The sequence below is a fragment of the Protomyctophum parallelum genome (genome assembly GCF_964188405.1).
Source record: "Protomyctophum parallelum genome assembly, chromosome: 1".
NCBI classification, from domain to species: Eukaryota; Metazoa; Chordata; class Actinopteri; order Myctophiformes; family Myctophidae; genus Protomyctophum; species Protomyctophum parallelum.
In genome coordinates, this window is record NC_139697.1 from 27312094 (window position 1) to 27335881 (window position 23788).

The 23788-nt window shown below is 42.9% G+C and overlaps 2 protein-coding genes across 2 annotated transcripts in view; both read right to left on the bottom strand.

The window, feature by feature from the left end:
* LOC310865165 (uncharacterized protein) overlaps positions 1 to 23788 on the bottom strand; it is a 468188-nt gene that overhangs the window by 377269 nt on the left and 67131 nt on the right. The gene's annotated exons all lie outside the window — the stretch shown is intronic.
* Positions 2545 to 22411, bottom strand: LOC310873052 (sperm-associated antigen 1A-like). The gene is made up of 8 exons (XM_083785330.1): positions 21965 to 22411; positions 18182 to 18281; positions 14128 to 14277; positions 12243 to 12400; positions 9558 to 9699; positions 7543 to 7669; positions 6059 to 6194; positions 2545 to 4767 (listed from the first exon to the last, which is right to left on the bottom strand). Exons 1-7 carry the CDS (start codon positions 22278 to 22280, stop codon positions 6060 to 6062), a joined length of 1128 nt encoding a protein of 375 aa, XP_083641456.1. The 5' UTR covers positions 22281 to 22411; the 3' UTR covers positions 2545 to 4767; position 6059.

Below are 23788 nucleotides of genomic sequence, written 5' to 3' on the forward strand. Positions count from 1 at the left end.
CATAGCCCACATATCTCCTCTGATGTTATTTCAACATGTAAAGAAATGGAAGGTTTCAATTATAAGAAATGTGTGGTTGCCACAAGCCCTACACAGTAAAATCCCTGTGTTAATTTAACTCTTGAGTGTGTGTGTGTGTGTGTGTGTGTGTGTGTGTGTGTGTGTGTGCAAATGTAACCACATTATGCACATTTTTCACCAGTGTATGACACTGGTGAAAAATGATTGACAGCCTGTGTGTGTAACCAAGGGTTCCCATTACAGTTTCTGAAATGTCATCTAATGTTGGTGTAATTATACTAACTATAGAACCCAGGCGTTTTGGTTACAAAAACCCCCACCCCATCTACCTTTTTTGTTTTTAATCCCAAATAGTAATTTTCCTTCTCAACTTTATTTTATTTAATTTGTTTTAATTTATATATATACACACACACATTATATTTCACTCACCTCCTTGGGGGGAGCAGGGCTATCCTCCCTCATAGCAAGGACTATCAAATGAGGACAGGAAGCGAAGACCGTACAGTGGACTCCATGTTGCTCTCTGGAAGGAAAGAAACATGTGCAATGGGCTATATTTATGCAGCCAACACTTCTGCGTTCAGCTTCCTTGGCCTCAATTGCGCATGTATCTTTCCTTCCAGGGAGCAACATGGAGTCCATCGTACGGCCTTCGCTTCCTAACCTTATTTAATAGTCCTTGCCTGATAGGGAGATATGGGAGCAGGGTATACTCCAGCTATGGCAGCAGGGGGGGGGGTATCCTCCAGCTATGGGAGAAGGGGTATCCTCCAGCTGTGGGAGCAGAAGGGGGTATCCTCCCTCATAGGTAGCTATGGGAGCAGGGGTAGCCTCCAGCTATGGGAGCAGGGGTAGCCTCCAGCTATGGGAGCAGGGGTATCCTCCAGCTGTGGGAGCAGAAGGGGGTATCCTCCCTCATAGGTAGCTATGGGAGCAGGGGTAGCCTCCAGCTATGGGAGCAGGGGTATCCTCCAGCTATGGGAGCAGAAGGGGGGTATCCTCCCTCATAGGTAGCTATGGGAGCAGGGGTATCCTCCAGCTATGGGAGCATGGATATCCTCCAGCTATGGGAGCATGGGTAGCCTCCAGCTATGGGAGCAGGGGTATCCTCCAGCTATGGGAGCAGGGTTGTATCCTCCCTCAGAGATGGGCCAAAGCTTTGAAAGTCCAAGAATGTTTGAGGCTGATTTGCATTTCAATAACGTTGATGCAGCAGCACATGAAGGAGGCAGCGGGTGTCTTTTGGTTTGTTGGTGGAGCCAACCGAGTGTCTGGTTCATTCAGCTTGTTCTGCACCACAGAGGATTTTCCCATCATCCCACTTTATTTTTTTCCACCGGTATGAAACTGGACTCTAAACTCTTGAATATTGACTTACAGACAAACATACGACGGCTAAACCAATTGTTTGATATATTTAGTGTCACTAAGGAAGGAGGGAGATTCAACCTGACTCACTGCACATGTTGGAAATATAAAGAGATGCCTAATATTATCCAATCGATCAAGGATAGATGACACTTGTAAAGGAATACACCAGCATTTTTAGACTATACAATTGATCATTTCACTGTCTTCAGCACTAGATTAATCAGAGAGAGCTTAGCTAAATGTATGCTGCTGTATCCCTTTAAGGCCAATTAATCTGTTGATTGAGGACTATGTATAAATCTAATTAAGTTTCACCACTTCAACGCTGTCCTGTAAATCTGAGTTATGTATCCAGGTGTTCTACATATCCAGTTAACGATGGATGCCGTTATATATCCATTGGTCTCACAGTGCCTTTTATTTTTTTCAGGGGAGCTTTAGTTAGTTTTTTTCCCTGACTGTCTTCAAATGATGCATATAAAACTTAAATAGGAGAATAAAGAATGCCTGATGCTAAATGCTGACCCATCCCTCAGTGAAGGCAACGGACACTAAAATGTTGTGGCCTACCAAAGATTGCTCTCTTGGAAGACATTACTTGACAAAACAACTAATGCAATGGAAAACTTCAGGCACATTATTTGGATAAAGGGTTCTAGGAGGTTCTGGGTTTAAAAATGTTTTAGAACCAACAGAAAATGCTTCTCTACTATAGCTAAAAGCTTGGTAGGTGAAAGGACTGTGTACCTTATCTGCAGCAAATAGGGCCAACACGGTTTCACATACACTGTACATTTTTGGCAAACTTGTGCTTGTTCCGGCTTCTTTTTTTTGTTAAAGAAGCATCCAACACTTCAGTTAAACCCTGAAAATCTGGATTTCACTTCGATTTTCAGCTTAAAGAATTCACTTCCATGTGCTTATTCGCTCTGTGGAGATTGAGGCCTGTTTAATTTCTGTGAAAATATCTGCAAGTTTTATATTGTAATTTGAAGACTAGTGCCAGGTATACTTTATAACTATTGAAATGTGTTTTCCTAATTTGTTGCTTTATAATATGCATGTAAATGCATATCTTTAAAAAAGAATATATACATTTCTGAATCAAGCTTGGTTGCTTTTTATTTATTTAGTCTCCACACACCACACACACACACACACCCCTTTCATAAACCTATTTACTCATGGTGGGTGATGGCTGATTTACATAACGAGTAGTCATAACTGGCCTGAATGAAGTTACGGCACAGTTTGATCATCCTCGCACTGATGCAATCACGTGGTTCATGTATCGCACCTGCTTCATCAACGCCATTCTAAGGATGGCAAGCGTTGGTATTCTTCTTTATCTGAGCACACCTAAACAAATTCCAAATCGACTGCAAGTTGATTTGGAATTTGAAAGAATGATTTGGAGGAAAAACATATATTCAAAGAATATCCATTGGATATACATCGGGAGTGTCCTAACTCAATATATCTCCTGTGACTAGACTAGACACTGGTTGTGCCCTCCTATCCCCACACGGGGTCTCGTTTTCTAATGGTAGTTAACTCCTGTGTGGCACAGCAATTTGGAAATGAAGAACTTTGCTGTTTGTCCTATGGTCGAGCCTGTCCCACCATTTACATGCTGCACTTACATTGTGAATACAGAAAAACAAGTCTCCGATCAAAGCATTCACAATGCAATTTATAATTTACTTCTGCATTCAAAGTATTTACAATGCATTCATGTATTTACATTCGGTACATGCTCAGTCAGATGTTCGATGCGGCAATGCTTTTTGATAAGAGTAGGCCACAAAACATTGTTTTGTAAAAAATAATCATGGAGAGATGTGTATTGGAAACTTGCTAACCTAAAGAAATACTTCCCTTTTATCTATACACACACAGACACTAGACAATCATCTTAGTTACATTCAAGATTTCACCTGAGACCAGAATCATACAGTACGTGATTTAGTAATCTATAATCCTACCTTGAATTTCAGAAGAAGAAAAAACAAACAATCTTATACCAATTTAGTTGACAACTTCGTGATTTCAAGACGGGTGGTAATGGTTATTTCGACAAACTTTTACCACAGATGTCAGATAATGTAATTGGCTAAATTGTTTGTTTTGCCACTTTTAGTTCACAATAGGCTGTGCTGTCCCATACCAGTTTAAAAATGTTCGAAAACCTCATTAAGTTCTTATTTCTACACTTTTCTACATCTTGTTTTGTTTCTTCTGGAAGTAAATTAGCATGATGTACAGCCAGCTTGAGTTCCTAACTTAGATCGTTGCAGTTTAATGATCGAGCAAAGATGTACAAACGGACTATTACGTTTCACTTAAACAGATTCCAAAGGGTCCAATGAAGGGTTTAACACTTAAACAGCTTCCAAAGGGTCCAAATGGTTTTGGAATCTACTGTATATGGTTTTGAAATATTTTCACGATTTAAAAAAAATAGCAGACCTACAAGCTCGTAGCACGCCACTCTGTGGTGAGCTATGAGCTTGTAGATCTGCTATTTTTCAATAGCTAAATTATAACAATGTTTAAAACACCAAAAGGGGTTCCCGCCCAAAATGCGTTTAACAGCTTCCAAAGGGTCCAATAAAGGGTTTTGGAATCTACTGTATACGGCTTTTGAAGAGGAGGGTAAGATGAAAAATGCTGATAAAAATGTATTTCTTTTTTCCATTCAGGCCCCAACATAACAATTTTACAAACGAAACAAATTATAGTTCAAGTTTTCACCTAAGGGAGTGGAAAAATGTGTTCATTCAGGCAATGAATTCTAAATAACAAATGACAATGAAGTTCATCACATTTATGGTCTGAACACCAATAAGGCACACACAGCTGTCTTGTTTTTTTTCCCCCTCCGTAACTCGTGCTGGCGACGGTGGGGTGCACGGCCGTCCAGCGATCGATGCTGTAGTTGCATTTTCATTTCACATTGATCATGACTTGGTTTTCTGCAAGCAAAGTCACTTTGTCGCTTGACTTTTATTCTTTTCAGCTTTTTATTAATAAAGCTGCCCCTCTCATCAAGAGTAGTGTTCTGGGTTATGGAAGAAGTGTGGGGGTGATTTGTTTGCACGCATTTTGCAAATGGTGCACATAGTCGAATAAGCTGGTCCCTTGTCTGAGGCAGTCCAAGGTCAACATATATTTGCTCTTCAGCATTTGCTATTGCCCGGGTTGTGCGTACAGTACAGGGGGTCGAGTACGGAGACTGTTGTGCGTACAGTACGGGGGGTCGAGTACGGAGAGACGGGGATAGACCTTCATCCTCGGGGGCAACAGCAGTGCTCCTCCTGCGCTCAGCTCTTCCTCTCTGCTCCCACAGCAATAACAGTCAGCCATTCAAACCTAGACAAATGTAATAAACAGCCTAGGGTAAGTTTGTTGTTATTGTAGAGAGTAACACAGTTCTTATATGAAGAGATCTAAAATCCCCCTATGGGGATATCAATGCAAATAAAAAGTTCACAAACCTGTAGACTGGCGCCCTCGACAGTGACGTCAGGACGGTGCTCTATAGCTAAAGTAGAACATAATGCTTAAAACACCAAAAGGGGTTCCCGCACACTCGGTCCATACAGAACGCAAATATAATGCGGTGCGTGCGGTGCCGTATATAACCGTATCAGTAGCGTACCCTAGGTACGTGCGGTGCCGTATTAGTATCGTACCCTAGGTGCGTGCGGTGCCGTATTAGTATCGTACCCTAGGTGCGTGCGGTACTGTATTATAACCGTATCAATACCGTACCCTAGGTGCGTGTGGTACTGTATTATAACCGTATCAGTAGCGTACCCTAGGTACGTGCGGTGCCGTATTAGTATCGTACCCTAGGTGTGTGTGGTACTGTATTATAACCGTATTAGTATCGTACCCTAGGTGCGTGCGGTGCCGTATTATAACCGTATCAGTATCGTACCCTAGGTGCGTGCAGTGCCGTATTATAACCGTATCAGTATCGTACCCTAGGTGCATGCGGTGCCGTATTATAACCGTATTAGTATCGTACCCTAGGTGTGTGTGGTACTGTATTATAACCGTATCAGTATCGTACCCTAGGTGCGTGCGGTGCCGTATTATAACCGTATCAGTATCGTACCCTAGGTGCGTGCGGTGCCGTATTATAACCATATCAGTATCGTACCCTAGGTGCGTGCGGTGCCGTATTATAACCATATCAGTATCGTACCCTAGGTGCGTGCGGTGCCGTATTATAACCGTATCAGTATCGTACCCTAGGTGCGTGCGGTGCCGTATTATAACCATATCAGTATCGTACCCTAGGTGCGTGCGGTGCCGTATTATAACCGTATTAGTATCGTACCCTAGGTGTGTGTGGTACTGTATTATAACCATATCAGTATCGTACCCTAGGTGCGTGCGGTGCCGTATTATAACCATATCAGTATCGTACCCTAGGTGCGTGCGGTGCCGTATTATAACCGTATCAGTATCGTACCCTAGGTGCGTGCGGTGCCGTATTATAACCATATCAGTATCGTACCCTAGGTGCGTGCGGTGCCGTATTATAACCATATCAGTATCGTACCCTAGGTGCGTGCGGTGCCGTATTATAACCGTATCAGTATCGTACCCTAGGTGCGTGCGGTGCCGTATTATAACCATATCAGTATCGTACCCTAGGTGCGTGCGGTGCCCTCCACTAGGCTCTTTCTCAGTAGAACAGTCATCTCTTCCAGCTCCTGCTCGGCCTCGTGCACGTTGGGGTCCAGGCGGAGCACTTCCTGCAGGTCAGTACTGGCCGACAGGTAGTCCTAGAGGAGGGAGAGTCACACACACACACGTGCACACAAATGGTGGGAGAGAAACAATAAATCGATGCTTTCGGGTGTAATAGTTCTCCTAAACTGATCCTGTTTATTAAGCAGTGGCGTGCACAGATAGACATTAGGGGGTGCTAGAGCACCTGCCCTTCAAATTCTTCTAATATATTATATATATAATATATAAGCTTCTAATATATTATTTTGGCCCCAAAATCTATAAATCTCGTGCTATTAAGGAAACCGGACGGTTCCACGCGCTGCACAAGGTGCCCTTTTTTCACTTGAGCACCTGCCCCTCTAAAGGTCTGTGCACGCCCCTGGTATTAAGGCACGCATTAATGATTCAGCTCGCCAAAATGTTATCTGTGGATAGATAGATAATGCATGCTTTTTGAGTTCTGAATGTTACACCCCGCTGAACGGTGACACCTCTCCTCTTTGTTAATATATGAACCGTCAATGCTCGATAATTTGTCATGGATATTTCACCATTTCTAGTGACGGACACAGTGGATAAAGTGTGTGCTATATTCATCTATTATTTAATAGTCAATCAGACGAGCCTTGAATTTCTGACCAATCACACAACAATGTTTAATATAATCTGCAGTGATGTTCAGCTAGTTATACAATCTTGAACTGGTGAAAGCAGAGTAGTCTAGTAAGAGAGTGGCGACACTAGCGTTGACTCCCATTATAACAATGGAATGCGGAAGTGCTCATTCTATCTCAATGGGATAGTTCCAGCCATAGGAGCAATGTTTGGAACTATAGCCCATAGGCACCCGCTTTGCGGCGAGATCAAAGCGTGTCGCTACTCTCCTACTCTACACTCTGGGTGAAAGGAACTTTGGCAAAGCAATGCCAAGGTTTCTTTGCATTTGCAATGATGTAATTTAGTTATTAATACCTCGCAGAAATATTTTCCTGCAAGAAGCCTCAACACACCTTTAAGCCCTTATATGCCAGCCTCAACACACCTTTAAGCCCTTATAAGCCAGCCTCAACACACCTTTAAGCCCTTATAAGCCAGCCTCAACACACCTTTAAGCCCTTATATGCCAGCCTCAACACACCTTTAAGCCCTTATAAGCCAGCCTCAACACACCTTTAAGCCCTTATATGCCAGCCTCAACACACCTTTAAGCCCTTATAAGCCAGCCTCAACACACCTTTAAGCCCTTATATGCCAGCCTCAACAAACCTTTAAGCCCTTATAAGCCAGCCTCAACACACCTTTAAGCCCTTATATGCCAGCCTCAACAAACCTTTAAGCCCTTATATGCCAGCCTCAACACACCTTTAAGCCCTTATATGCCAGGGCTCTTCAACACACCTTTAAGCCCTTAAATGCCAGGGCTCTTCGGTAGAATGCCTTTTTATTCTTCGGCTCCATCTGGATGGCTGAGTCGCAGTCCTGTTTGGCCTCTTGATAGCGGTTCATTTTCAGGAAACAAATGGCTCTGGGAGGGACGGTAAAGGATGGAACATGAATGAATCAAAGAGGGTGACATTGATTCCTTCCTTTTGCATCGCCCACTTTTCTTCACAGATCATACAGATTACGATGTTTAACCCAATTCTGGACGGGAACCCCTTTTGGTGTTTTGCCCCCGCCGGCTGTCCACCTCATGAACAGCTCTCAGCGGGTAAATGGGGCTGGTCAAGGTCTCAGGTTCCAACTCCGATGTTTTTGATTTCCCCCCTGGACCCCCCTGGGGTTTAAGAGGTTTTAAGCATTATGTCATACTTTAGCAGTTTAGCTATTGAAAAATAGCAGATCTACAAGTGCCGCGCTACAAGCTAATTCTGCTATTTCTGGGGGTCCTTGACATGAAATAGTTTGAGAACGACTGACATAGAAACATGGGCTTTTCAGAAAACTGTCAGGATTTAGAAGACATTTGTAGAATCGTCCTCAGGTCTAAATGGGTTAAACCAAATTACCTTCTAATGCTATGTATCAATGTGGTCCAACACTTAAACGTGGTGTAAGTGATATATTTTTGTATATTCAAATACAAATATTTGCTATAAATAGGGAGTTTGTTCAGTAACAGGCGTCTTTACAGAAAATACTTTTTTAAGGTCAGGATATAATTTTTATCCAATCAGGAGAGAGAACTTAAAACAGGATATATACCATAACCAAGTGGAATTGGAAGTTATACAATTCCACTTGGTTGACAAAATGGAACAAGTCACTCCTGACTGGATAAAAGTGGTCAAATGTATAATTCTGTTCACGAAAGAGCTGGAAGGATTAAGGATTAATAGCAGAATATTGCACATTTGTTTTTACAAAACAAAAAGAACATAACAGTGTTGTTGTGGACAAGAGATCCAGTATAAGTCATTTTACACTTGGTTGCATGCTGAAAATAGCAGATCTACAAGCTCACGTGTAAAATCAACCATTACGATGGCATCAAGGCCCGGCAAAACACATTTTAGTCGACTAAATCACCTGTGGATTTAGTCTCGTGATATTTAATCGACTAAACTGAAACATTCCGGGTGACAATGTGACTAAAACTAAATGAAAACGTTTCAAGAGACTACGACTAAAACTAAAATTTGCTGCCAAAAACAACACTGGAACATAACAATAAAAGAACACCATACTTACACCCTCCTTGATTCAGGGTCACAGTGTACATCTCTAGATTATCAGACCAGAGTCACATGCTGTTTCATTTACTTGGCTGATCATTTAGCACCCTCTACTGTCATTACAATGACATTGAAACAGACAATATTACTAAAATAAATCTCAAACCAAATCTTGATTGATCCCAACCCTATCTTGACTGATAGGGTTTTATTGGGGCTCCAACACCATTTAAAAGTAATATATTTTACCTAAACAGGTTATCCAATGTGGCTTTAACCTATTCTATACTTCAACCCATTTAGACGATTCTACAAATGTCTTCTAAATCATGACAGTTTTCTGAAAAACCCATGTTTCTATGTCAGTGGTGCTGAACCATTTTCATGTCAAGGACCCCCAGAATTATCATCTGTATTTGGCCGCCGACCCCCATCTGAAAACATGTTTTTCCAGGGACCTCCCAGAAGCAAAGATTCGAGTTAAAAACGTTCGCTCTGAAAGAATACATTTTCAAAGATGTGCGCCACATTTTCACGATAAAAACAAAATAGCAGACCCACAAGCTCGCTATGAGCTTGTAGATCTGCTATTGCTCGATAGCTAAAGTATAACATAATGCTTAAAACAGCAAAAAAGGGGTGTCATGCGGCGAAAATCGCATCTATGACGACGACATGCCCAAAAAAGGGCACGCCAGTTAAGTAGTTTAAGTCTTCCCATGGTGCATCACTGCATACCTGTTGGTGTAGAGCACGCATTCGTCTGGTTTCAAGACGAGGCATTCGCTGTACTTCTCCAAGGCCTGTTGGAACTGGCCTTGCCTCACCAGCTCGTTGCCTTCTTTCTTCAGTGCGCTTAAACGGGCCTCTTTTCTCCTGGCTGTATGAGGGACAAGTAGCAACAACAAAAAACTAATGATGAAAAAGAGCAATGGTGACACAACAAGGCATGTTGCTTATGTGACACAACAAGGCATGTTGCTTATGTGACACAACAAGGCATGTTGCTTATTCTAGTCTTAATGAATCAAAAGGTCACGTCCACGTCACGACCACAGATGAAACAAGTTGATACAGGTTAATGCTTTTACTGTAATTGCAATGGAAAATCGACCGATCTGAACAATAATTGCATCACTTTATTGCCATATTATAATACGCTTAAAAAGTTAAAATAACACGCCCAGTGCTGAGGACGATTCTACAAATGTCTTCTAAATCCTGACAGTTTTCTGAAAACCCTATGTTTCTATATCAGTGGTGCTGAACCTTTTTCATGTCAAGGACCCCCAGAATTTGTGTTTGTGTGTGTCATCATCTGTGGCTCAGGAGGTAGAGCAGGTCGTCCAATGGTCGGCGGTTCGAATCCCAGCTCCTCCTCCTGTCCTACATGAAGAAGTGTCCTTGGGCAAGAAGACACTGAACCCTACATTGCCTCCAATGAGTAGGTCGGTGTGAGCTCGCCACCATTGGTGTGTGAATGTGGGAAGTGAGTCGACGCTGGCGTCGACTGTTCGCCGCTGCACCTCCCAATGTATGTATGAATGAATGAACCATTGTAAAGCGCTTTGAGTACTGTGAATAACGTGTTCCTTCCATGCGCTACGTCCAACCAGGGAAACTCCCCCTGTCAGGTGTAAAGGAGCAACTTCGACACTCAGTTCAAGTCCTTTGCTCCCAAGGTTGGCGGAGGGTGTGTAGAGCCCAGGATCACATTAGATCATTGACAAAGGGATGAAAAATGGGTTACAAAATCGTGGGATAAAAAAAAATATTTAAAAAAAGTAAAGCGCTTTGAGCCCTTGGAAAAGCGCTAAAAAAATGCACTTCATTATCAATGTGTGCATATGCCATAATATACTGTATGTATACGAGTGTATTTCAGGACATACAATGCCTTATTTTGTCAGTGTACCGGTGGAAACCTGACCCGAAACGTTCCATTACAGCAGCACTACAGTCTGTGAAGATCATCTTCCCTGTGCATTATTGATAGTGCTCCCAGACACGCACACACACAGGCACACACACACACACACACACGTGCGCGCACGCACACACACACACACCAGTCACAGTCAGCAGGACTGCTTTCACCATTGCTCAGCGTTTAGACACGCAGATACTCTGACCGAGACCGAGACCACAATGAAGATTCACAATGAAAACAAAGGAAAAAACCACAACGGAAATAAGCTCTCAAGCTTTTTTATGTGTGTTTTATCCTTTTGACAGATATGTACAAATGTGTTAATAGCACAGGCAGCCTCTTCACATACTAGAGCATGTCTGAAGTAAATATCAGAGCTGAAATGTATTGTATATATTAAATAAATGCTTAAACATGTAGCTAGGTGTAATGTTAGAGACCACAGAAGTGAAGCCTGTTTTCTCATCTCGCTGTTTCTCTGCAAGACATTACTCTATAAGCCACAACTCCAAAACAAAAATTCTAAAAAAGGAATCCAATGGCAGTCCCTCAGTCAAATTTTGTTCATGTGTTGAAAATGAGCAACACTTCTGCTACTGCTGACGCCTCCTGGATTTGAACGCAGATATATTATTGCGTAACTTACAATCTCTTGGACATATAGAGGGAAATCGGTCTGTCTGAATTGTGTATGAGAGCGAGAGAGAGAGGGAGAACAGGGACAGTATCCAATAACAGCGTCCCTGTCGTTCTCTGATGTCATGTCGATGATGTCAGGCTTGTCCAAGTATCAGTGGGATGTGACTCTGACAAAACATGTACTTCTTCACAGTGTTGTTTTCGTCGACTAAACTAAGACGAAAAATGTTCGTCGACTACCTTTTTTCACTGACGAAAACTAAATGGAAACTAAATAAAAACTAAGCTATGATGACTAAAACTAAGACTAAATATACTGACAATTTCGTCAACAAATAAAAACTAGACTAAAATGTTAGGAAGGTACTAGTGGACAAGAGATCCAGTATAAGTCATTTTACAATTAGTTGCATGCTGAAAATAGCAGATCTACAAGCATGTAAAATAAAATAGCAGATCTACAAGCTCACGTGTCGCGTTGCGACGCGTTGTGGGCTTGTAGATTGGTTTCAGCAAGTGTAAAAACAGTCATTACGACCGCATCAAGGCCCGCCAAAATACATTTTAGTCGACTAAATCAACTGTAGATTTAGTCAACTAAAACTAGACTAACACTAAAACATTCCGGGTGACTAAAACTATTGAAGAGACCATGACTAAAACTAAAACAATAATTGCTGCCAAAAACAACACTGACACACACACACACACACACACACACACACACACACACACACACACACACACACTTTTGTATACCAAAAATGTACACTGTGTACCCTCACATGAATTCACATTGGTTCAGACTTGCCCACATTTGTTCATGCTGTCAGATGAAGTGATGTCACACTGACCTTCCTCGTTAACGGCCCTGGCGGCGCGGGCCGCGGTGAGCTCGGCGCTGACGGGTTTGTCTCGGTGTCGCTGCTGGACGTCCAGCGGAACCGCAGGGATCTCTGGGAGCTTCTCTCTCCAGTCCGGCCCGTCCTGCTCAATCAGCATCTTGGTGATCCTGCCAGAGGAACAATTTAACAATTTAGGGCCAGTGGTTCCCAAACCTTTTCATGTCAACAAGGACCCACCAAATTTGTTTGATTGCATTTGATACACGTGAATGAGGCCCAAGACTCACCACTAGTCAGACTATAGTGCTGATTGGTTGATTGGCACTCACACCGTTTGTGGCACCTGAGTGAGGCAGCTGTGGCAGTTGGGTGTGTGAACAGTCAGACACAGACAACTGGAGGATTATTTCCCAAAGTCTTGCGAATTTCTTTCTATTGGATCTTATGGGATGTACTAATATAATTGAATTGGATGGAGCCCGCACACCAAAGGTACTAGCAAGACGTTCTTTATTTAAATACTGACAACGTTTCGATCTGTTAGATCTTCATCAGGTCATCAGTAATACCACTGGTTGAAGTGCAAATTTCCCGGATCAAGGCTTTCGGTTTGGGGATCGGACTTTGCGGAAGAGTCAGAGGGTGGTAAGAGAAGAGGAGCCTTACCATAATACTCACTGCCTAGACTTTAGCAATTTGCTTTATTTTGGAGTTTAGATTATGTACAGTGCCAGGAGGGCACTACTTGATTTAGTGTAAATCTTTTAATGCTGTTATTTTATTTTGTTTTGTTAAAGTGAATATTTTGTTATTTGAAGCTATGTTTGTGTTTTGTGTTTACATTTCAGCTAAAAAACAAATCTGATTATTGTAGTGATTTATAATGACCGTTATACTCTGGCTTTAGAGCAATAATATCCACAAATGGAAAATACCAAGCATGGACGTTATCTCCACAAAAAACCTATAGATGAGCTACACGTAAAGATACCGTAGTTCTAGTGGTAAAAAATATTTTCAGCAGTATAAATGGTAGTAGTGGTTTAAAATGATAAAATCCTTTACATTATCATTATCGGGTGTTATTATTACATTATCTGGTGTCACAGAGCGCACTTTTGACTTATCTAGATTTTCTAGACCTAAGTTTGATTCTACAAATGTCTTCTAAATTCTAATAGTTTTCTGAAAAACCTCATGTTTCTATGTCAGTCGTTCTCAAACTATTTCGGCACTCAGTGCCGCGCTATGAGCTTGTAGAGCTGCTATTTCTCAATAGCTAAAGTAGAACAGAATGCTTAAAAAACCAAAAGGGGTTCCCGCCCAAAACGGATCACGTGACTGCTGAACAAACCAGCCCACTATGTTTTTTTTAGAAATGTACTGTGTTCTGATGCGGTCTGTGTTTGACCCACCTGTGGACGCTGTCGTGGGCAGACTGCACACCGCCTGTCTATCTGAATGTTTTACCCCAGTGGTCCCCAAATTGGGGTCCGGGGACACCAGGGGTCCTTGAGGGATTTCCAGGGGGTCCTCAGCTAAATGATAGTTGGGAACCAAACGGACCCTTATGGGTCTGTAACCCTGAGTGTACAAATGTACCCTAACGGGTCCATTTGGTTCCATTTCTACACTCTCAGAGTTAAATGAACATTGATTTTACAATATAAATTGGGGGTCCCAGAGATAGAAATGCCATTAAATGGGGGTTCGTGGACTAATGCATGTCAAACTGGGGGTCCTTGAAATTAAACGGGTTGAGAATCACTGCTAGAGCTGTAAAAATCTTCTCTTATGGAGGGGTCCCTGGCATAATCTTTTCAAATGGAGGCTAATTAGTGTCAATTTGGGGGTCCTTGCCCTGAGGAAGTTTGGGAACCACTGATTTACCCACCTGTGGACGCTGTCGTGGGCAGACTGCACGCTGTCTATCTGAAGCACGGTCTTATAATCCACGTAGGCCTTTTTGTAGCGCTCCAGTGACTCATAGGCCATCGCTCTGCGTAGCAGAGGCTTGAGGCCGAAGGGCTGCAACTCCAGAGACCTAAGAGGATCGGAGAGAGAGAGAGAGAGGGAGGGACCGACATGAACATTGTGCCACAGGTGTAACGAGACCCAATCTGCAGCGCGCGTGTGTGTGTGTGTCCAGTTTAACGGGCATGACGTCAAACTTCCCCGTTGTAACTACCATCGTCAACGTAGTAGGTGTATGGATGCATTTGCAATTTCTGTGGACTATGTAACTTGCATACAAGAAGGCACTATTCACCAGTGGAATCTCCCAACAGTCAACGCTACCTGACGGCCCCTCCCATGAACAGCTTACTGGGAAGAGAGGCAATATAGACCCGGCGGCCTTCCAGCGGTATGTCCGCCCGCTGTTGGACTAACCCTGGAATAGCAACAGGTGGACTTCCAGGCACATGCAGGAGAACATGCATGCTTTAACACCAAGCAACAGTGCAAGACTAAGAACTTTGTTTCCTGGTGATCCAGCCTATAGGAAATACCCACGGACTGGTTGTCGGAAGGTTTCGACGACTTGGGATGCCCGCCCAAAGACAAATATTTGTGTTCCTGTATGCTTTCCCTGTGTGTGGACATAAATAAATTGTTCAACTGTGTGTGTGTATTTTGAGCATAGCTCCCTGAATCAAAAAATCACACTTGTCTGAAGTGAGGGGCGCTCTTATCATCATACATCACATTCCAGTGCTCAGCCAATCAAATCATCACGAAGGCCAATCACTTTTCTGCCCTCACCTCTATCTTCAATATGTACTTTGCTCAGCCAATCAAATCATCGCTATGGGCCGATCAGCCAATCACAAGCCAATGATTGAACTAAAGACATACGTTCATATCCCTGAACGGGTATGGGACTAGTATTCGGTTTAAAATATTCTAATATTGCAGATTTAAAAAAGAGCATGTCCACTATATATTTGTTCCCTGTATGCAAATAATGTGTGGTTTAATTGTTAAATCTAATTAATTAGTCCTTACTATTTTTATGTGTTTGATGTATTACCATATGTTTTTGTTCTTGCTTACTGTAAATCGCTCTGGATTGAGAGTCTGCTAAATGCCTACATTGTTACCCGTTCAAATATATGAACACCAAATGATGTACAGTGTGAGTAATGCGATTTAATAGATCATTATTATTGATGTACGTATGTATTTTGAGGTGTAATCAGTCTGATCTCAGGGGCAAGTAGTTCACTGATTTTGCTACACATCCCTGTGTTCATGCTGTTATGGCAGAAATTGTACTAATACTTAGACTAAAATATAAGGTGAGGACAAGATGATACGAGGCATTCAGTTCAATGATCTCTAGAGCACAACCATCTTCCAGTATGTTGCATGATTGAACTCAAGAACAATACATGTGTGTCTACTGTTTTACTCAGAGGAGGAGGAGTAACAGTCGGTCACATGACCAAACAGTTAGCCTCCACATCGGACAATGGGACAAATCTAATTAAAATGACAAAAGGTTGAATTCTAAGATAGGTTTGGTGAAACTGTGAGGAGTAAACAGGACTATAACAAAGCATGCAAAACACAGAGGCTGGGCTGGTCTTGCTACTAAACAGGAGAGACTGGGACAGCCCCTGGTCATAACAAAAACCTATTGATGTGCAAAGATGATTGATTAAGTCAAGACAGGCCTATCACTCAAAGTGTAAACCACACCCAGTTAGACCAGACATCAGGATGACCAATATGCAGTTTAACAATTAGTGGTGTGAATGCACAATTTCCCATTACAATGCGTAAGTAATTTGTATTTTCTCAAAAAAAGTGTTAGAGGGGCAGGGGCTGAAATATCGTAAGAGGGCACTTTTGAACAGAAACAGCGAAAATAGCAGATCTACAAGCTCACAATGCGTCGCAGCGCGACGCGTTGTGAGCTTGTAGATGAGCTATTTTCGGGGCGCAACATAAAACTCTTTATCTACTGGAGATGCAGTGAAACAAATTTGTTCAACGCAAAATGGTGCGTTCCAAGTTCAGGAGACTTCGGGGGGAAAAAAGCTATTCTCCTGAAGGCTGCCTTCCGGTATGGCATGGAAAAGAGTGGCATTTGCATTTCTTCCACCATGTAGTAAATGCTCCATTCGAGGTCTGGAGAGGGCCGTTTTTTTGTACAGACGGGTAAAAGGGCAGGGGCTAAAGCCCCCTTTGATGTCTATGCGTGCCGTGCACGTCCCTGATGTCACCGTGTCATCAAAAACAACAAAGGACATACAGTATCGTGCACCCAAGTCAGCTCTGTCCATGAACCAGTCCTAACCTATACGTACTGACCTCACCGTGAGCAGGAACATTAGACACGCTAACTGTTTAAGCCCTCAGACACGTGCTAAGCTGCAGCCTATGACAATCACACCCAGGGTATTACATCATGTCTATTACAACATGCTTTGGCCTTCCTACAGAGACATCATGTGGGATTTCAATTAATTTGCCATACTGTGGTGTGGATAACCATGGATTATATTCTATAAAGACATGATAATAATTAATTCAAATTATATTTGAATTTCTGCCCTGCTTTATGACTTTGATACTAATGTAATATAGTGGTGTACCTCACATAACGGTTAACTTGTGTCTTCAAATCTACATAAAACTAAGCATGAGTGAGGTGGAGAGGAGATGGCCTAGTAATCAACAGACCTGCTAATCAACTAATGGTACATGCATGGACACTAGTGATGCTCGGGCCGGCCTGTTACCCGCAGGTCCCGCGGGTCAACCCCCATAAAAGGAGATGGGGGGGGGGGGGGGGGGGGGAAGCATTCCTGTAGCTTATTCTGCAGACATTCTGTCAGTCTCTTGGATAGTTTTAATTTAGTTTTAGTCACATTTTAGTCACCTGGAATGTTTTAGTACCGTGTTAGTCTAGTTTTAGTCGACTAAATATCATAGGATTTTAGTCCACTAAATCTACAGTTGATTTCGTCGAACAAAATGTATTTTGGGGGGCCTTGATGCCGTCATAATGACTCGCGCTGCGACGCGTTGTGGGCTTGTAGATCGGCTATTTTCAGCATACAACCAAGTGTAAAATGACTCCTACTGGATCTCTTGTCCACTAGTCCCTTCCTAACATTTTAGTCTAGTTTTTATTTGTTGACGAAATCGTCAGTATATTTAGTCTTAGTTTTAGTCATCATAGCTTAGGTTTCATTTAGTTTCCAATTAGTTTTCGTCAGTGGAAAAAGGTAGTCGACGATCATTTTTCGTCTTAGTTTTAGTCGACGAAAACAACACTGTTATTCTGTCTCCCTCTCTCCTGCTCCCCCGTCTCTCCTCCTCCTGAAATCATCTAGCTTGTTCAATGTGTTGCTTATTTGATCATGTATGTGCACAGATGCCATTATCCTTAATATCCTGGCCGCTGCACGTCAACTTAATTTGAATGTCCCATGTAATGTTGTCGGACAGGACAGTCACTCACTGTCGTTTCAATGTTCTCTCATGTATTGAATTGTAGCCTTCTCTCTCCCTCGCCCGCCCAGTATATGAAATTTAGCCTTCATTTGCTTATTTTATTGTTTTGAGGTCTCCTACCTCCATCAGTAGCCAAGTCAACATTATGAACGAAATGCTGCGGAACGGAAATAGCTCAGTCCCCTCTCTCTCCCCATCGAAAGCAATTGAATGGACTGGACTTGCTGCGTGTTGAAAAACCAGTTGGTAGGCTACTTTTTTATTTATGCGGGCCGCAGGGCGGACTCGTTGATTAATATATTGTTCTCCAGGGCTGGTTGGTGCGGGTTGGCTCCCATGGCGGGAACGGGACGAGCGGGTTATGAAAAAAAAGCCAGCCCGCGCATCACTAATGGTCACAAAACACTGTCAGTAGACTGTCATCATACACTACTCCATTCATCCATTACGTGTTTGTACGCACACCGATCCCCAGTCCTTACTTGTTACAGTCTTCTATACAGCCCAGGCTGTTTCCATCCTTGAGGAGGCAGGCAGCTCTGTTGGAATAGAGAATACTCACATCTTCTGGGCTCTCGACACCTACAGAGGGGGGACAACGAACCATAACTATTAATCTGAAAACTGATTTAGACAAATGGTAGTTCTTCATTTACAGGATTTAACAGTAGGACACGAGAGCCTGCAGTAAAGTGATAAATGTAGCTTCTAAAGGCTTAGCAGTTGTAATCCTCCAACCCTAGATTAAACAAGACAAGGTCTAATAACAGCGTGGCTTCCATGCAGATCTCGTGCGGCCAGCCTGTGATCAAGTACTGCAAGTCATCGGACATATCTGACGTATGACACAAGGTTTCAGTCCAATCCGACCACCATTAAAAATAGAACATAAAAGTTAAATATTTCAATTCAAAAGATAAAACGTATATCATTATGAGGGGGGAGTTACTTCCTTGGCTTACTGGAAGGGTGCAAAAGATTAGCCCGAGACACACAGACAAACCCATTCTAGACAGCTCGCCCCCTGCAGAGCCACATAGAGTAATGAACAGCTTGCATCAACATGGTAAACAAACCAGACAGTTTTGCTGAGTGGGTGAGTGGACAGATGAATGAATGGATGGATGGATAGACAGACAGGCAGGCAGGCAGGCAGACATTCAAATAAAACAAGACTCGATTTTCTCAGATCACTGAAAGGCAAGTCAGCCATGCTGCTACAAAAAAATTGCCATTACAATCTCTTGCCAGCTACTGTATTAAAAGTTGTCCCATATTCTGTTGTCTTGGATTAATGAGAAACCACCAACAAAAAAAGATTGGCACAAAATAATCATGCAGTGCATGCCGTTGGAATTCCTAACCTGCCTGCTACGCTCCACTATAGATACCTTCTATAAAATATGGGACCCATATTTGAGATTTGTTGGCCCTCAGTTGGCTACCACCTTGACCATAGGGTTCCTGGACAGAAGCGATACCACTAACCTTGATGGATAAAGTTATGTATGTTATTGTTATGTATCTATGTATGTATGTATGTATGTAATATATGCATATATTTTATTTTCTATAATTTTCTCTGGAGTTGTTAACCCAACTAGACTTTCAAGCACCAAACTGAATGTGTCCATATTTGTATATTATTTTTGTATTAGGTAGGTAACGGGTATATGTATAACTGTCCTTTGTTCCACAACATGTCTGAGCTGAGCTGTCTGTTTTTGTTTGTTTTTTCCTGTCTTGTCTTTGTCATTGTCATAAAATGTTACAATATTATTGGAAAAAATAAGTTGTCCCGAGTGCACTTCATCATGGCCTGGTACGGTATAATATTCAATAAGCTCTGGTCCATAGCTCTAATGCCGTTGCATTTAGAGCTATGTTACCGATGACTTCCGTGGCTCGCATAAATGCAGACCAGCCTCTCGTCTTTAGCGTAAATAAAAAGAACGTTTTTGCTTCTCACCAATACATGTGCGGGTTGTCATTAGAAAGCCTACTTTCCTTAGTGGAAGCACTCTGAGTCAGATTGGATAACTGGGGCTCCGCTAAACCCCTTATCCCTAAACTTCTTTTTACTATTTTTCAAAACATTTTTAATTGTTAAAAAGGCCAGTCTACAAGCTCACAACGTGTCAATGTAGATTGGCTAGTTGAACTATTCAAAAATGTTTTTCAAAACAGTAAAAAAAAAAAGGCAAAGAAGTTTAGCGATAAGGGGTTTAGCGGTAACGAAAATGGAGCCCCTGGCCTCTTACCCCATGCAGTCTACTGTGCTGGTGGCATATCTTTTTTGTGGAATGTTGAGGTGAAGTGTGGAGACAGACTGTGTGGAGCATGGCATTGTGCACACATAGACATCAAAGGGGGCTTCAGCCCTTGCCCTTTTACCCGTCTGTAAAACAACTGCCCTCTCCAGACAACAAATGCAGCATTTACTACATGGTGAAAGAAATGCTAATGTCACTCCTTTTCATGCCATACCGGAAGGCAGCATTCAGGAGAATTGCTTTTTTTTCGAAGTCTCCTGAACTTGAAACGCAGCATTTTGTGTTGAACAAATTTGTTTAGAAATCCAATGTCGTTACACCGCATCTCCAGTAGATTGCACCACCGAAAATTGCTGATCTACAAGCTCTCAGCGCGTCGCAGCGCTCGCGTCATGCGCTTGTAGATCAGCCCCTGCCTCTCTAACACTCTCTGCAGTCTGCACGTCCACTGGGTCGGACTCGGGACGCATTTGTGGGTCGCGGACACATTTTTATTGGTCCTTTTTTTTGTTTCCCACATTTAGTTTTTTATTATTTCAAAACATAAAAATCATCCTGTGTCATGTGAAGTGAGTGGTGCAACTCCATGTGGGGGTTCCCGGAAGTTCCAGACCCACAGGAACGCGCCCAGGGTGCTCGGCACGGTTCCGGCGAGCCGCCCCGCATGGTTGAGAAATGACAGAGTTACCGTGTGGGGGTCCCACTACTGTCACACCCGAAAAACCATCGTACAGTTAACCCCCCCGAACGCAAGGGGTTATTTAATCCATTAAATCAGAGCGCCCAGCGATTTATAGCAGCGGAGCACATTAGCGACGGACCGGATGTTATCCCGGATGTGGCTGAAGTAGCTTGATGTAGCCAAAACACTCCCATGGCGAACGACAACAACGGGAGGTATGATTAATTCTAACGGCTAGTGACGGGACCACGGTGGATCATCTATCACATAATCTTTGCTTAGAATTGGACGGAATGATTTAGATAAAGAGTTATTCACGTTTTAAGATTTTAGGTCTCGTTGGCTAAAATGGGGAACATTTTCGATGACGTCCCACCGGAAAATAACATTTAATGTTGCGCAATAGACGCTCCCAGCCTGTGGAGCGATGCGATCGGTTTTGATATAAATAATCTCTGTCCTTTTTAACAATCTCCGTTCTGAGCGCTGGGCATTACTAATTGATTGAACAGAGAACTCCGTCCTTGCCGCTCAGGGGGTGTGTGTGTTAGGCTGCGCAACAGTGACACTTGGTGGTGAAAACCAACCAAACGCTTGGAGACAGCCAGCCAGCCAGGGACACACAAAGCTATCTATAGGAGTGGTTGCACCACTCAAAAACAATAACAATTGAGAATCACTGACACACATCAGTCATAGCTCACTAAAACGGGACACTTCAAGTGAACTTTGTGATAGGCTCCTTAATTAATAGGCCCTCCTTAATAGGCCCTCGGGCAGATGCTTAACTGTCAGTCTCTCGAGCAGATGAGCACCCATCTGCTGCCTTTCTCACGTTGGCTTTTAAAGGGATGATGATGTAGGACAGTGTTATTATGCACTGCACTATTTTTCTACATCTCTACATCAAAAACCCTTTAATCCTGCACAATTATTTCATAATTATTCAGTATTTAAACCCTAATGTTAATGTTTATGTCCCAGCCATACTACCATTCATTTACTGTGCTTCCTCATTTGAACTCGATTATCATGTCATGTGATGAATGATGTGAGAATAATATACTGTACTGACTGTCCCGGCCCGCGGGTCTGATTGGTGTGCGGTGCCATTAATTTTGTTTGGTATTGAATGTTCTACACTGATCAACAATGCCTTATACAATACAGAGAGGTTCAAATGTAAGACTAAATAAACTAAAGGAAACGTCGATAACGGAACATCACACCACAGTCTTGTTCATGAGCGAGAGAGAGAGAGAGAGAGAGAGAGAGAGCTCTAGTCTAGGCGTCACTTGACTCTACCGTACCTGCGTCAGCACAGCCGTCAATGGCTTGCGTGTATTTCTCCAGGGCGTCCCCGAACTGTCCGTTTTTGAAGAGGTGGTTGCCCTCGTTCTTCAGCCGGGCTATGTGAGGTGGGAGAGCACCGGCCGGGGCGTCCAGATAGCTGGTGTCTTCCACCGCGGGGCTCTGCTGCTCATTGTTGGTGCCATTGGCGACCACTGGCCTCTTGGTCTTCTCATCCGCAGGGTTGCCTGAGCCTCCTCCAGCCCGGGCTTTCCTCCTGCTTCCCGGGGTGGAGGAACCACCTCCTCCCGGGGGTTTCACCTGCTCGTTCCCCATGGCTATCGGGTCAGGAGTAGGAGCAGGGCTGGCGCTGATCGCCGCAGAGTCACTGCAAGTTCTCTCGCTGACTCCCTGCTGCCTCCCTCGGTCCTCCTCCTCCTCTGACGTACTTATCCTCCTTCTCTGAGCTGCAGCTGAACTGAACTGTACTGACTGACTGTACTGCGTCTGCGACTGGTCTGGGGGATTTCTGTTAGCCACGCCCCCCGGATGATGTGTCTGTCTGACATTAGACCAGATTCTAAGGATCAATTCGCTCCGCAGGTTACAGATCCGGTGGAGGGCGGATACGGAAACGGTCTACTGTGTTAAACAGCTCTTAAATCTGAGTTTTCTGTATACTATTTAAATAGTCCTGACAAAAATGCTGCCATTTGTCCCAAAGTGACTGCAAAAAGAAGTGCTGCTATTTGTTTCAAAAAAAGCTTTATACCCTGTTATAACCATAGAGTAATACAATGATTAAGGATTAAAGGTTATAACATGTACATAACGATGCAACTTGACATAGCTCTGTTTACAAAATGCTGTACCTGTACTGTACCCCCTCCAACTGTATATACTTCCCCGATTTTCAACTGTATTTATTGTATTGTAGACACTTTCTTAGGCAATGTAAACGTTTATTTTGGCAATAAAGCTCCTTTGAATTTAATTGAATTGTATGTGCGCATGTATGTGTGCGTGCAACAGTGCAAATGACCGGATACAGTAACACGGTAGGCGGGCTCTAGACACTCTAGCCGCACTGAGCAGTAAATAGATAGCCAGACTGGAAAAAAAAGCCTTGGAACGAGGCTGACGTAACAGAAGGGGGAGGGGTTGTAGCATTGCAGTGTTGCAGGGGGTAGTCCTAAATGGGGGGGAGGGGGGGGGGGTCATGGGAGATCCTCATAAGCCTGATTATGCTATCTTTAGTGTGCAACATACTGTTTTAGGATGGCATATCAATAAGGAAGCATTCGATTAGAGAGACTTAATTCACTGAACCCATTTTAGGGTTGTTTTTGTTTCATGTATGCTGCAACATGCATGTATGCATATGATTATGATGTTGTTATAGTACTGTATATGATCTGTATGTCATTCAATGTTTTCAATTAATTGAGTATGAAGGACCCCTATGGAAACAAACAAGCCATAGGCTTTTGCTTGAACTATATACTTTCCTGTGCAAACTGTTAAATTCAATCAATCATGCTTCATGCATCATTGGAATGAGGGATCATCAAAGAGACATACTTTCTATTATTCTAGCCCCTAGCCAAGGCCCTTATAGGGCTAGGCCCATCTGTGACCTCCCCCTCCATGGAGGTCATAGATGAGGCTGTAAAGTGGTAGAATCAATGGCATTCATTCAATTAGCATCTGCTGTCCCAAAACCATTGATTGATTGAAGAATTTATTAACAGTTTGCAGAATTACAGTACATTTTAATTTAAGCACAACTCAATACAAAAACTGTTAACTGTGAGTGGATTTCACCATAAAGCATTACACTTGTT

Excerpts from the sequence above, each read along its gene's own strand:
- LOC310873052 (XM_083785330.1), bottom strand. The coding sequence starts at position 22,280 with ATGGGGAACGAGCAGGTGAAACCCCCGGGAGGAGGTGGTTCCTCCACC. Across the intron at positions 12,401-14,127 it reads GCCCACGACAGCGTCCACAG|GATCACCAAGATGCTGATTG; the intron begins GTGGGTAAATCA and ends TTCCTCTGGCAG. Across the intron at positions 6,195-7,542 it reads TGGCATTTAAGGGCTTAAAG|GACTACCTGTCGGCCAGTAC; the intron begins GTGTGTTGAAGA and ends TCCCTCCTCTAG.